Genomic DNA, 13,618 nt, shown 5'->3' with positions numbered 1-13,618 from the left:
TGGATCTCACCCCTTTGTGCTGACCCATGGGCCACGTTTTGTCTAGTTGGTGTAAAATATCTTCTGAGGGAAATTTGGAAGCTAGTTGTTTGATTTAAAAATACATAAATGAATTATTATTTTACCATATGTCAGATTCAAGGCTGTTTCACTTCCTTCAGTCCGGAAAGGGAAGGTGCATGTATTGTCATTGCAGCAGGATGCCACTATGCCAGTTCTTAAAGTAACACTGCAAGTGACTCATACTGCTGAACTTTTGTGCTTGCTTTCTAAATTTGCTCAGGTGTTTTTCTAGCTACAGGTCAGATATTTATTTTTTTCTGTCTAGGTCAAAGTACCTTCCAGCAGTAACCTTTTCTTTCTCATAAAGCATTTTCATCCAGTAAATGAATCAATAGTGAAATTATCATTGACATATTTTTTCATCAGCATTCTCATATTTTATCATGAGCACTCTCATACTGATTTCTGGGTTTTTGATGCAATTGTCAGTTAGACTTGTATCTTTTACTAAGCTTACCAGAATTTGAATAGAAATATCCCCATTCAGTGGTGATTACCTGTCAGCAGCCGTTTTTTTTTAAAGATCTAACAGCCACCTCATAAAAGTACCTAGTGGCTGGTGTAGGTGGCCAATTTGCTAAAAAAACCCAGCAAAATATCACTCACCTCCTGGTGAAGCAACTCTCAGAAGTCAAAGCTGGTATTACATCCATGGTTATTTTTCCAGAGAGCTGGGATTCCATCATAGGACAGAAACAACTTTATCAGACAGGTAAAGTTTCCAGAATTGCCTTATTTTAATGTATGCTCTATACTTTCAATCTTTATTAATGGAAGTGAAATTGCTACCTTCATTTTCCTAATGAATTTGAATGAGGGGTGTTTTTTTCCCATTGCACAGACACAGACTAAATGTGCCACTTCCCCCCTGTGCAGGGAATACAGACAGACTCTCAGGGCATCACTGCACTGACTTCCAGACAGCAAATCTCCTACGGGGCAGCAAACTGAAGGTCCAGTTTCTTCTGTTCACCTCCTCGAGCCCCAGCTGTGGAGAACTGATTTCAGCTGATGATGGCATCAAGAACTGCAGCTTCAACAGCAGCCTGGAAACCAAAATCATCATCCATGGCTTCAGGTGAGAGAAAGATGAGCACTGTGACTACGTTTTCACTGGGAAATGAAACACTGCGAGGGCGTTCCCAAACACAGGGTGGGCTGGCACGCAACTCTCCTGCTTGTGTGATCTTCTTACCTCCCCAGCAGAGTGACTGCATGCAAAATAACTGCTAAGAACAGAGACTGGGATTCTCAGCTCCAAATTTGACCCAGGAATTTTCTGGGAGGCTTTTGGAAAATGCTGCTGACACCCCACCTTACAGCACAACTTGAAGTCCTTTAGTTTGTGACCCAATGTCTTTTGTTTTGTGTGCTTCACACCCTTTGGAGCCTAAAAAAAGTTAGAAATTAGTATCAATTCCTCCCTTCCTTCCTTCCTTCCTTCCTTCCTTCCTTCCTTCCTTCCTTCCTTCCTTCCTTCCTTCCTTCCTTCCTTCCTTCCTTCCTTCCTTCCTTCCTTCCTTCCTTCCTTCCTTCCTTCCTTCCTTCCTTCCTTCCTTCCTTCCTTCCTTCCTTCCTTCCTTCCTTCCTTCCTTCCTTCCTTCCTTCCTTCCTTCCTTCCTTCCTTCCTTCCTTCCTTCCTTCCTTCCTTCCTTCCTTCCTTCCTTCCTTCCTTCCTTCCTTCCTTCCTCTCTGTCTTCCTTCCTCTCTGTCTTCATTCCCATCTTTCTATCTCTTTCCTTTTTTCAACATTTTTATTTAAAAAGCCTTTTCTTTAAGATTTTTGTCCCTTTAAATTGTCTTTCTGGATTTCATGCCCAATAGCCTGGATTAATGAGCCATTTTGAACCCCAAGCAGACAGATTATCCTTCTGTTCTTGAAGGTGTTGGGATTGGAGCTGTTTTGGTTTTTTTTTTCAAACTGACATAATTCTGCAAGTTTCTGTGCCATTTTTCAGTCAGGTGTAACGATATAATATTATTTGTTTTGAAGTTCAAAAGCCTGAACAGAAAGTGCATAGAAAACCAGGATGAAACTATAGCAGATGTTGCAGGGCCTTCTCAGAAAAACAGCTGTTGCCTTCAAGAGAAATAGCACACTCTTCACCAGCTGGCATTAGGGAAACTGGGTAGAACAGAGCCTCCTCGGTTTTTCTGGCAATTCTTTGGCATTTTTTTTGGTTGTCTAGGGATGAGAAAATGTAGTGGTGAAAGACCAAGTGATCTGGCCAAAGACTTCCTGCCAGTGGCAGCAGAGAAAGATCCAAGTGTTCTCAGTCACCTCACTTGCTCCAGGTGGTCTCTGTGGTGGCTGAATGAATCACCACAGAGAGAGTGAAATCTCAGCCTGAGCCCTGCAAATGTGATCTCATTCATTAAAATATCTGGTTCCCTCCTGAATCAGAGCATTTTGGAAAGTGTTACTACACCACCAAAAAAAAATAATTCCCAGGTGTGGGTGTCTGGCACCAAGAATAAATTTCAGCCTCTGTCTGGCAGCCTCCTCTGAGACATGTGAAGCTCCAGCAGCAGTGAGCAGCACAGTGGCACATGCCCTGCTTGGGGAACACCTAACACCCTTGTCTCTGGTGACTCCACAGGGCTTTGGGTACCAAACCTTCCTGGATTGAAGGGCTTGTCCGAGCCATACTGCACACCAGCCAGGTGAATGTGATCGCAGTAGACTGGGTTTATGGGTCTACAGGAGCCTATCCCTCCGCAGTGGAAAATGTCACACAGCTGGCCCTCGCCATCTCACACTTCATCAGCAAGCTCCTGGTAAGCTACTGGGCATTTCCAGTGCAGGGAGCACAGCCAGGAGCACAACCTGCTGTATCCAGGAGTTGGACAAGTGGATTTTTTATTCCAGATTTTTTCTGTTTTCCCTCTTTCAATCCAGGCTTGAGTATGCCACCATTTTTATTCTTCCTTTTGAGTTTTGACATTTTCTGGAAAAAATCTCAGTAGTCAGCTGCCTCTTCAGAATAAACCTAAGGCCTGCCTTGGGTTTTCTCAGATCCATAGTCACTGGACAGTCTTCTTCTTCTGCTGATAAATTTTGCCCAGGAAGCTGGAGGAAGTGAGATTTGAAGCTATATTATGTTTGCTCTGGGCTTCAGATACACTTCACACTCTGTGGAAATACCCAGATGTGTCCCGTTCTGTTCAGGGAAAGCATAGCTGAGCAAGACTTCTGCAATCAGGGTGATGAATCCTTGTGTTAACAGCTACATGTAAACCCTCCATTAAATGTTTGCAGTGTTGACCTATCTGTTTAGGGCTGGGTTTGCATCTGTGGACCTGAAGAAAGGCTCTGAAAAACAGATAAGGGCAATATCCATAATTTCCTAAAGTATTTGGTTTTCCACTGTACGCTTCAAAAGCAATCCTGCATTAGGAGAGTTATAGAGCTGCTGTGTGGGCTGGGACAGGGTATTTCACCTTTCTGCTACAGAAAAAATAGTTTTTATTATTGTCACCCTGCAGGCCCTGGGAGTCTCAGGGACATCTATCCACATCATTGGGGTAAGCCTCGGAGCACACGTCGGGGGCCTGGTGGGGCACTTCCATGGCGGTCACCTGGGACGGATAACAGGTACCATCAAACTGAGCCTGGGGTCCTCACCTCTCCTTCAAGAGAGAGTGAAAGAGGCAAGAAAGAGGAGTCATTCAGAGTGGTATTTTAATTTTGTAAGGACTCACTAGATCCAAGCTTATGGGCTTCTTCCTAGATTCTGACAGCGCCTTTCCAACATCAGTCCCCTCCACACTGCCAAAAGAACACAAGCATTTGCAAAAAGGCCCTTTCACCTCTGCTACACTCTTCAAATTGGTGCCAACTTACAAGCTGAGTACAAGCCCTCATGACTAGTGAAAGCCCACAACACTCAGAAGCTTTGCTTCCAAATTACAGCACGTACATGTGGTTCTTAGAATTAAAGCCCACAATGCAATTGAGGAGGGGAGCAGCCGGAGTGAGCTGCTCTGCAGGAAAATGTGAGCTGAGAGCCAAGGGGACAGTGAGGTGGGTAGTGGCCCCACAGACAAGGGATACAGTCCTGCTGTGTTTGGGCAAGAAGAGCAGTGCAGGTCCAGTGACAGCCCAGTGGTCATCAGGCAAGTTTGTAGTGATAAGGCAAGCCTTTTAGCTTTTATTTACAGAAAGAACAGAAAAGAAGGTGTTTTTTCCTTCTCCTTTCCTCCTTCCATTTCCCCTCACAAATGCAGATATGCTCATTTGTATATTGTTGATATTGCCTTCTCCATAAAGAATTAATGAGACTAAGTCCAAAGCTGTGAAACCAGCGAGCTCCATGGCATCTGGAGCAGACCTGCTTCCTAAACTATTTTTGCCTGGGGAGTAAAAAAAAAGTCTTGTGGTGTTATTCTTCCATCAAATGAGAACAGGATAAACCTCAGGGAAAAAAAAAAAGTAATCTGCTTCTTGGTACTGCCAAGGATACTTCTCTGTGTTCCTATGAGTCCACAGAAGTTGCTCTAGGAACAAGTTTTAGGCAAAAATGTAGATGATTGCTAAAGACTCAATTTTATTTGTGAGGAAAGGGCTCAGAAGTCTCTTTGGTTTAAAACTGTTAGGTAGTATGAAACTTCCGTAATTCCTGAGTTGGTTAATGCCTGGGGTGCTGAATTCACCACCTAAATGCTGATCTCCAGTGACATTTCTCAGACTGTAGTGCTGATACACATGACAGTACAATTTGGGAAGGCATTAAAAAGTTTGATTCTCTTTCACCAAAACTCCAAGAGACACTATGCACCCACTCTGTCAGAGCTATTTAAAGCTCAGTCATGGCTTTACAGCCTAGAACCTTGAGTTAAAACTCTGCTGAAAGGGTGTGGAGCAGCAAGGATAATGCAAGGAACCTGTAGTGGAAGCTGGCACTGGCAGAAACTATATTGCTGAGAACTGGGAGTAATTTATTATTTCTGCCTAGCAGTATTTTTTAAGTTTTAGATAAAAATAACTGGTTCAGAAATAAGAAAGAGAGGGGTTGAAGAGTACTTGTTGTTGAGGTGTTTGATTTTCTTACAGCCCTGGATCCTGCAGGCCCTAAGTACACCAGAGCCAGCCCCGAGGAACGCCTGGATCCTGGGGATGCCCTCTTTGTGGAAGCCATTCATACTGATGCTGACAGTAAGCTGGCTTCCCTCTTCCTCAGCCTGGGCTTCTGTTCCCCCTGACATCATTATTGCTAAGGGGGCTGTAGGTCATTTTTTGCCAGACTACCATGAATTCAAGTTCACTCTGAGGAAATTTCTTGTTAAGAAAGGCTTTGATGACCAATTCATACCCCAGAGCACTTCAAACAACCGACAGGCGGAGATTGCTGCAGCAGAGTGAGTTTACGAAGAACCAGCTCGGCATGACTTTTATTGCCTGAAGGGAATTTATAGGCCAGGTTTCAATTTGGTTTTTTCCCACCTGATGTAAGAGAAGTGCCACGAGAGTGCTGTCTGAAAGTAACAGAGTCAAACCAACAGCTGGTGCTACAACAGAGTAACTTCTCTAAAGCACTGAGGATCTACATAGGCAGAACACGTGCTAAAGAGTAATGTGGTGCCTTTGAGTCACACCTTTTGCCTGGAGACCACGAAAACCTTTACCAACACAACCCCCAATTATCCTTCATAATCCCAAATTAAGGCTGTGGTCAGTTTAGTTCTCCTTTACATAGAATCAAGAACTAGGGCTGCTGAGGTGGTGGTTAAGACACAGTTTCCAGTCATTTTGATGGCAGAGCCTGGAGCATTTTCTTCTCCATGCATCAAACCTGTACATGTAGAAGCAGGAAATCTGGCCTTGATGTCTCCATCATTAGGGCTGGCTCCAGTACTACTAATGCTCAACCAATTATTGGGACCTGTCATCACCATGTAGGGTAAAGCCCAAGGAAGAGCCAAGCCTGAGAATGAAGTGGAATTTCACCTCCTTTCAGATTTCGGGATCCGGATTCCTGTAGGCCACATCGATTACTTTGTCAATGGAGGCAAAGATCAGCCAGGATGCCCCCGATTCATCTCTGCAGGTAAGAGCACTCTCTGACCAAGCAAAGAGCTCTCATGGCTATTTAGCAGCCTGTGAAAATGCTGTTTGGCAAGTAGCTCCTGCTACAGCCAGGGCAGTCAGCAAAGCGAGACAAACATGTTCACAGCCCACATCTCTTCTCAGCAGTACAAGAAGCAGGTGAAATTAAAATCACATACAGATCAAGTGTTTTGGCAGCACCACCATCAAGAGATGCGATTTTGGTGATGCTTCCCTGTGACACAAAACCCTAGCTTCAGTAGAGATGACACATTCTTAGAAAAAGCTCTTAGGTAGCACTAACAAAAGCTGCTTTTTGTTTTCATGCTGGCAGTCGTGTCTACTTAGAATGTTCCTTCACTCCCAGTTCCTTGGGAATGAGCAAAAAGCCTGAAGCCGACAGGAACACTCATGGCTGCTTGTCTCTGGTTAATTTTTTCCTTGCAGGCTATAACTTCCTGATCTGTGATCACATGCGGGCTGTGCATCTCTACATCAGTGCCTTGAACCATCCCTGCCCCATCATGGGGTTCCCCTGTGCAAGTCATCAAGATTTTCTAAATGGTCATTGCCTGGACTGTGCAGAACCCTTCCTGACCTCCTGTCCCAGAATAGGTACAGTACCAGCATGAGATCTTCCTGGAGCAGATGACAATACATTCCTGATGGTGTCAGTGCAGAGCACAGGATGCAGTCCACATTTCTCTCAGCAGGATTTGCTTTGGATCTCTTTGGGAAGAGGGAGAAGCTGTTTCATTTTCAGGTTTCTACAGACACATTTTAAAAGCTAATATATTGTGCAAGGTAGAACAGTAAAATCTTGAACATTTCTGATCTTTAAACATTTCCTAGGGCCCAGATATTTGTTGAAAGAGAGTTTCCAGAATTGCCTGCCAGAATCAGTAGGCAATCAGCTCAAAAAATGTCTTGCTTAGAGAAGCAGCTGGAAATTTTAGTTCAAGCCTGAAGTCTCTTTCTTCTGCACCATCCAGTGTTACTGAGTCACCTCCTTTTCATAAATTTCTGCCATGGTCACCCCAAAGATGATGGGGTCCAGTCCAGATGATGACCAGTCCTTGGACTGGAGAAGGTAATAGGCTTCTGAAAATGGGCTGTGGCATGAGGAAAGGAAGTGTCTTCTGCTGCTCTTTGCAGTATGGTGCCAGAGGAACATAAAGAGAGGCTTTTTTTGGTATAGGTTCTCTCAGATCAGCCACCTCTTCCCCTTCTCACCAAACCATTTTGCCAGCTATTCAATGATGCAGGCCATGAGTTCTGGTGGTTTGCTCATTTGACCAAGGAATTCCATTTCCCTTGTGTTTGCACTGTCATTTACACCTGCACTAAGCTACCTGACTTGGCAGTCTTTGGTCTTGCCCATTTTGCACAGATGCAACTGATAGCACAGTTTGTTAGCAGAGGAATGAAAAGAAAGCCACCAAGAGGTTCTCTGGTGATGATTACCTGGGGTAGCCAGAGGAGACTTTCTGAGGGAATGTTGACCTTTCAAACAGACACCACAAACTTGTACTTGCTCTGATTTGCACTGGTATAAGAAAGGGACCAAGACAGGGGAGTCAGGAAAGGAGGTGACTGATTATATTTCTGTTCTGTCATTCATGGCTTTCCCTGCACTGACTTCATTTCTTTTCACAGGCCTGCTGGAGCAGGCAGGTGTCAACATGAGCAGGCTGCCTCAGGAAGTGAAAGTTTTTTTAATGACCAGTCCTTCAGCCCCATTCTGTGGTAAGCAGCATGAGAGAAAAATGAGCCAGAAGGGTGTTGGTCTCTGAGGAGCCTGGGTAGTTCCAGCACATCAGAGTTCCAGTCCCCATCAGAGTCAGCTGCTGTGGGCCATGGGGTCTGAGACACACCACTGAACAGCAATGACCCTGCACATCCCTTCCATAAAGCCCTTTCCAACAGATTTGTTAGTGTGGGCACAGCCCTGATCTAACACAGCCACGTGGTTTCAGGGCTGAAGTACAAAGGATGGAAAATGCCTGTTTGTTCACACTGGGCTGTACAGACATGACCCCATGCCTCACGTAGCACAGAGACTTGATTCTTTCTTATGTCTGTTTAATCTTTTCTGCTGGTGGGACTGGGGAATGAGTGCTAGAGCCCCTCTTTTGTCATGGGTAGCTCCTACAGATAGTACATGTCCTCACACCCACATTCTTTGCTTCTTGCTCAGTCCACCACAGCCTGGTTGAGTTCCACTTGCAGAAGAAAAGGAACAGAGTGACCAGCATTGAGATCAGTTTCAGCAGCAACAGCACCAAGGACACAGCAAAGATCACCATGTGAGTGCATGCTTCTGGCCTATTCTTTCCCAGCTCCATGAGTAAGGATGTTTATCCTAGCCCAGGAAAAGCACAACAGTGTATTTCCCTGAGTGATTAACCACAACCTTGCTTCTTGAGTCACTCCACATTTTCCTTAAATGCCCTCAAGAATCAGGCATGTGCTACTACTACTTAGTAACCCTGACTGGGTCCATGTCTTTCCCAAGTGCACAAAGCAGTAGGAACACTCTTGGAGCCCCAGGTTTGCATACTTTGTGTGGCTCTGCTGGTTTCTTTTCCACACCATATTCTGACCTGGCGCCACTTCAAACTGCAATCACTGTCAGATAGTCATTAGCCCTGCTCTGGCAGACAGGGGTGGCCTACAGCAAGACCCCAATCCACCAGAGGCTCCAGACAGGTGGACTTGGTGGCTTAGACATTTCTCTTGATGCCCAAGAGGACAGCAGTTGGAAAGAGGAGACAAGTGCACCTCGGCACAGTCAGGAACATAGCTTGTTGCCTCTGCAGTAATGCAGAAATGCTCTCGCTCCCATTGCAGGCAAAACCAAGGGACAGGGGACCAGGATCCACTGTGGAGACAGGAAGATGTCTCTTGAAAGCACCACCTTCCACCAGACTGTGTCTGAATTAAAGAATCAGACTCCACAGCTCTTGTAACCAGAGGATCTCCCCACCACAAGAAGTTCCCCAGAGCCTTCCTCACTTCCTACTCCTTGCCCACTGCTCTGGACTGGGATGCAGCTAGCACATGCTGCTGGCTTCCACAGAAAGCAGGAAAAGAGCCTGCTAAAGTCATCCAGCCATCTCCCCTGGGATCACAGGGCTTCCAGCGCTGGCTCCCACACAGCCCTTACTGCTAAGCCTAGCTATGTGACCTGGAGCTAATTGTGTTGCTGATTCAGTTGTGGGCACCAGGAAGTAGTGGGGAGAAATGGGGAAGGGGAAGCCACACTCTAGGGTACTCTCCAGAGTGACACAGATGCTTGGTCACAGATTTCCAGCCAGGTAGCACAATTTGGGTTTGTACACCAGCCTGGTGGAGCTCAGTCTGTTCGACTCCTCCTGGTTTGGAGGACAAATCTGCCTTTTTCGCAGATGCAGGAGGGAAGAAATAGTAATAGCCAGGTCAGACAAGGACCCCTGCAGCTCTTCCATTGGCAGCTGTCGGACACTGGGCTTGGTGGGAGCCCAGCAGGAGGCATGTGAGTGCTGGAGGGAAAGGCTGCCCAGGGAAGTGAGCCAGGCAGGCAATCCCGAGGCTTTGCTGTACCCTCTGGTTTTAATGAGACAGTGGAGTTAGAGCAGGGAAGCCTATCCAGAGATGCCCTGCGGGGGGGAACAGCAGCTGTGTTTCTATTAAATGCCTTTCTTAGAAGCACAAGGCTAAACTGAAAAATTTGCTTACAGCAATAAACCTACAGATTTGAGAGTATAAAATTGGAGATATCCCTTTTATTTCCCACTAGTAGCAAAGGGCAAATTTTCTTGCTCTAGGCAAAGCTCAGCCTTCCAGTGCAGTCAAGCTCAGAGTATCATATGGGCATCTAAACATAGATCCTCACATCACAGTTCAGACACTGATCGATCAGTGACTTATCTCAGATGATCTGTCATGTAAATCATCCTGCAGTTTCCCAGAAGCGCAGAGGGACTTACTTGGGAGTGTTCAGCTAGTCTCAGACCTTCAGCAAAAGACTCACATGATTGTGTCTTGCCTCACACTGCCCTTCTTGCCTCCTCTCCCACATATCCATTCCACTCTCACTCCTCCCCACATGTTGCTCAGAATGCCCCAAGAGACAGGTCCCCAAGCTTCAGTAGCTGACATGGGCCTGATGAGTGAGGAGTTTGCTACACAGCTGGGCACTTCCCAGCTGCACTCCTGTGTGCTTACACATCACATGACATCATCCCCCATATCCAAGAAAACATACCTCTGAAGCCAGCCAAGTCTCTTAAATCCATCCAAAGGTTGTGCGGGATGGGACCCAGCATCAGTCACAGGAGTGGCTCTTTCAGCATGATTAACTGTAGTGAGTTCCTCTGTCCATGGACAATGTGCCATAGAGAGATGGCCTCCATTTGCTATCCATTATTCACTTTTATAAACACAATTTTGCCATGCTTCTTATTTTTAGCAGCTTCAAGCCAGACACAGACACACAAAACCCAGCAACTACTGCTGCAGTCTAAGGGAGAGACTGGGTGTGCTGCTGTGGGCTGGCTGCTGTGAGTGCTGCTGTCAGCCTGTGCCTGAGAGTTACTTTGGTTAGCAGAATTGTAGGCTCTTCCTGACCCTTTTGTCACCTGCCCCCTTTCCCTGCCATCATATTTCTGATCAGACAGTCACTCAGGTGGTTTGGGGACTGTGCCAAGCCAGCACATTTATCATTCCTCACAAGCACAAGGAAATCAATGATCTCCATGCTCTAGGAGGTGCCAAGTAGACCAAGTGTAAGGCCCACTGGATGGACTCCATAGAAGGGACTTAAAATACCTGGGCAGCACAGATCTGTGGGACACAACTCACTGGGCTCTGGTCATTGGCTCATCACCAAACCTCTGTCATTTCTCAGTCCACATTGCCTGGGTAAGAGAATAGGGACAGACAAAGGTCCCTCTATCTAAGCACCCCACCTTTGGCATGATCAAAAGCAAGTAGCTAGAGAAGAGTATAAAAAAATCTCTGTGTAAGCGTGTAGCAATACTTCCCCAAAGAGTTTCCCTGTGTCTAGTTACATCTCAGGGACTTTCAGAGCCAAAGAAGAGATCTTTATCCTTACTAGCTTTTGTATTCCACAAACCTATCCGGTCCCCCTCCCTTGACTTGTACAGTCTTGTAAACTTCCTGGCATTCACAACATCCCAAAGCGAGGATTTTAACAGCTTGAAAGGAGTGGTACTCTGCGCACTGTGCATTTTTTTGATCCTGCCACCTCTTAGCTTTCTTTGAGGATTCCAGTTTACTGGAAGAAATGATGCACAACTGATCCCCATCCATGGCATTCACCATTTCATAGATGTTGACTTATCTACTACTTACCTTTCTGTGGCAAGCTGAGCAGTGTTTCAATACATACGCAACAGTAAAAAGAATTGGTGATGGAAGGAAATATATTTATACAGAAATATTCCTGAATACAGAGATAAAACATGGAGAGACAGCCTGGAAGACGCTCATGCAATGCCTTGTTTTGACAGATGAGTCTTCTCACTCCATTTTATTACGTGAGGGCTTCCCAATAATACTGCAGATTCCTCCAGTGTTTCCATGGATCTGCACGTGGACTGTATCTGCAGATTGACTGAATACCTCCCTCAATCTCTCATCCTGCCTTGCAGACCCAAGGACCAGGAGACAGGCAAACATCTGCTGGCCCACCGAGTTCCCCTCTGCCAGATAAACAGTGTGACCCTGAGGTATATCCCCAAGAATCGTTTTTGGAGCAAGGATGAGCCATCTGTTGTTGGCAAGTTCTGTGTAGCACCACTGCCTCTCAACAGCAGGTAAGACTCAGGATTGTCATACAGGGATGCACTGAGCCTATGGATGCAGCCTGTGGTTTGAAGCAATGCCTTTTTCCACCTAGTTAAGGAAAAACACATAAAGAGGTCTTTCCTATCACCCCTGTGTCCCTATGTAACTCATTTTGTATTTGTGAAAGAGAAAAGCTACAAAGGTAGTTCTATAGGAGTTTTCTAAAATTCTTCCCCCAGGATAAAAGTGTAGTGCCATGGAAGGAATAGGGCTGCAACTCACATCACCTTGAAGATACCTATGTCACAAATCACAGCAAAAGCTTGTACTAACTAAAATTTATTCCTTTGTCCTTGCTTGCCCTCTCCATCTTCCCCTGTCTACAATGGGTCCCCATCTAAAACATGACCGGTGAACATTTTTCAGGATGAGACAACGGAAGACCAATAATATATTTCTGTGTTTTATACAGCAAGGTTTATAAAACACTAAGGCTGTAGACAACCATTTTGACATTTTCTAGGTCAGACATGGTAGAGAATATACCTTCAGCTATAGTTACCTTTCCTGGAGTAAAAGCAGCCAAGTCCTTCTCATCCTGAGAGAGATGATTGTCTTCTCCATAATGCAATATTCTTGGCAGGAGTTTTGCAGATCCAAAGTTCTTGCAGGCAGGAAAAAACTGAGTCTATAGTGACACCTTAAACTGTCCATCCACATTGCTTCTGAAATGCTGGCTCAAGGCTGAAGCAAGCTAGTGGATACTTCAAAGAAGGTTCAAATTCTATTTTGATGGACAGTAGGGAAGCTGAAGTTCTAGGCAGTAAAAATATATCCAGCAGGCCCAGATAGGAGACGAAAAAAGACATTCCTATATAAATACCAGTCCCTTGAGTATAAGGACTATTCCTTAATAGCATGTTTTACAGTCCAGAGTTGGATGTGTTTTTATCACTTATGAAGGGGACAGCAAGGCACATTGCCTGAAAGAGGTTCTAACCTGCACCCCTGGAAGCACTGGACTTGGCTTTGATAGAGATAGAAAGCTGTAGAGTTGCACAGGCTCACAGCTGTGCTCCTGTCACTATGCTGGGAGCACTCAGAGCAACAGTGGTGCTGCTGAGATCAAGGGAAAGGTGAAGGACACGAGCCCATACACACCCTTCCAGCCAGGACACAGTGGCCCATTCACTATCCCTCACAAAGCCAGCCTGACTTCTCTGTGCTCTTCCCACAGCAGGACAACGTCGTGCCTGCCCAGGATCCTCACCCTCCCCAGCAACACAGACATCTCCTATGACCTGCCCACTGCTTGTGCCTAGCTCTGCCTTCAGGATATGCAGAACCAGAAAGGAATCCTAAATCTAGTGCTGCTCCCTGCTCCCAGATGATACTTTCAGCATAAAACTGGATGGGTTTTTTACTCCCTGCACTAGGGGCAAGATGTCAAGGAAAAGAAGTGCATGGCAGATTGACAAATACAAGCTTAACTGGTTACAGCAAAATCTTTCAGTTGAAAGACTGGATTGACATTTTTGTCTCCCAGGTTCTGTACCCAGCTCGCAAAGTGAGACAGGAAAGTCATTTAATCTCAAGGTTTGAATCTGTATTAAAGAAGGAGTGGATAATATCACTCTTTTTGTAGTGGTATTTGTATTAGTATAATTCATTAGTGTATTAGTGTTTTATATTAAACTGTCCTGAAATCTTCATATTAAA

The 13,618-nt window shown here is 45.4% G+C and overlaps 1 protein-coding gene across 1 annotated transcript in view; it reads left to right on the top strand.

The window, feature by feature from the left end:
- Positions 1–13,618, top strand: part of PLA1A (phospholipase A1 member A) — a 19,165-nt gene extending 5,547 nt beyond the window's left edge. Inside the window, exons 3-12 of the mRNA XM_086884081.1 lie at positions 940–1,141; positions 2,664–2,841; positions 3,550–3,658; positions 5,117–5,218; positions 6,021–6,110; positions 6,557–6,724; positions 7,766–7,855; positions 8,307–8,415; positions 11,764–11,928; positions 13,137–13,618. Of these exons, the coding sequence (XP_086740207.1) occupies positions 940–1,141; positions 2,664–2,841; positions 3,550–3,658; positions 5,117–5,218; positions 6,021–6,110; positions 6,557–6,724; positions 7,766–7,855; positions 8,307–8,415; positions 11,764–11,928; positions 13,137–13,221 (1,298 nt within the window). The 3' untranslated portion in view covers positions 13,222–13,618. The remainder of the gene's footprint in view (positions 1–939; positions 1,142–2,663; positions 2,842–3,549; positions 3,659–5,116; positions 5,219–6,020; positions 6,111–6,556; positions 6,725–7,765; positions 7,856–8,306; positions 8,416–11,763; positions 11,929–13,136) is intronic.

Source organism: Cyanistes caeruleus, chromosome 3 (assembly GCF_971803275.1).
Source record: "Cyanistes caeruleus chromosome 3, bCyaCae1.hap1.1, whole genome shotgun sequence".
Lineage (NCBI taxonomy): Eukaryota > Metazoa > Chordata > Aves > Passeriformes > Paridae > Cyanistes > Cyanistes caeruleus.
Note: the sequence above shows the minus strand (reverse complement) of the source record. Positions and strands in the feature narration are given on the sequence as shown.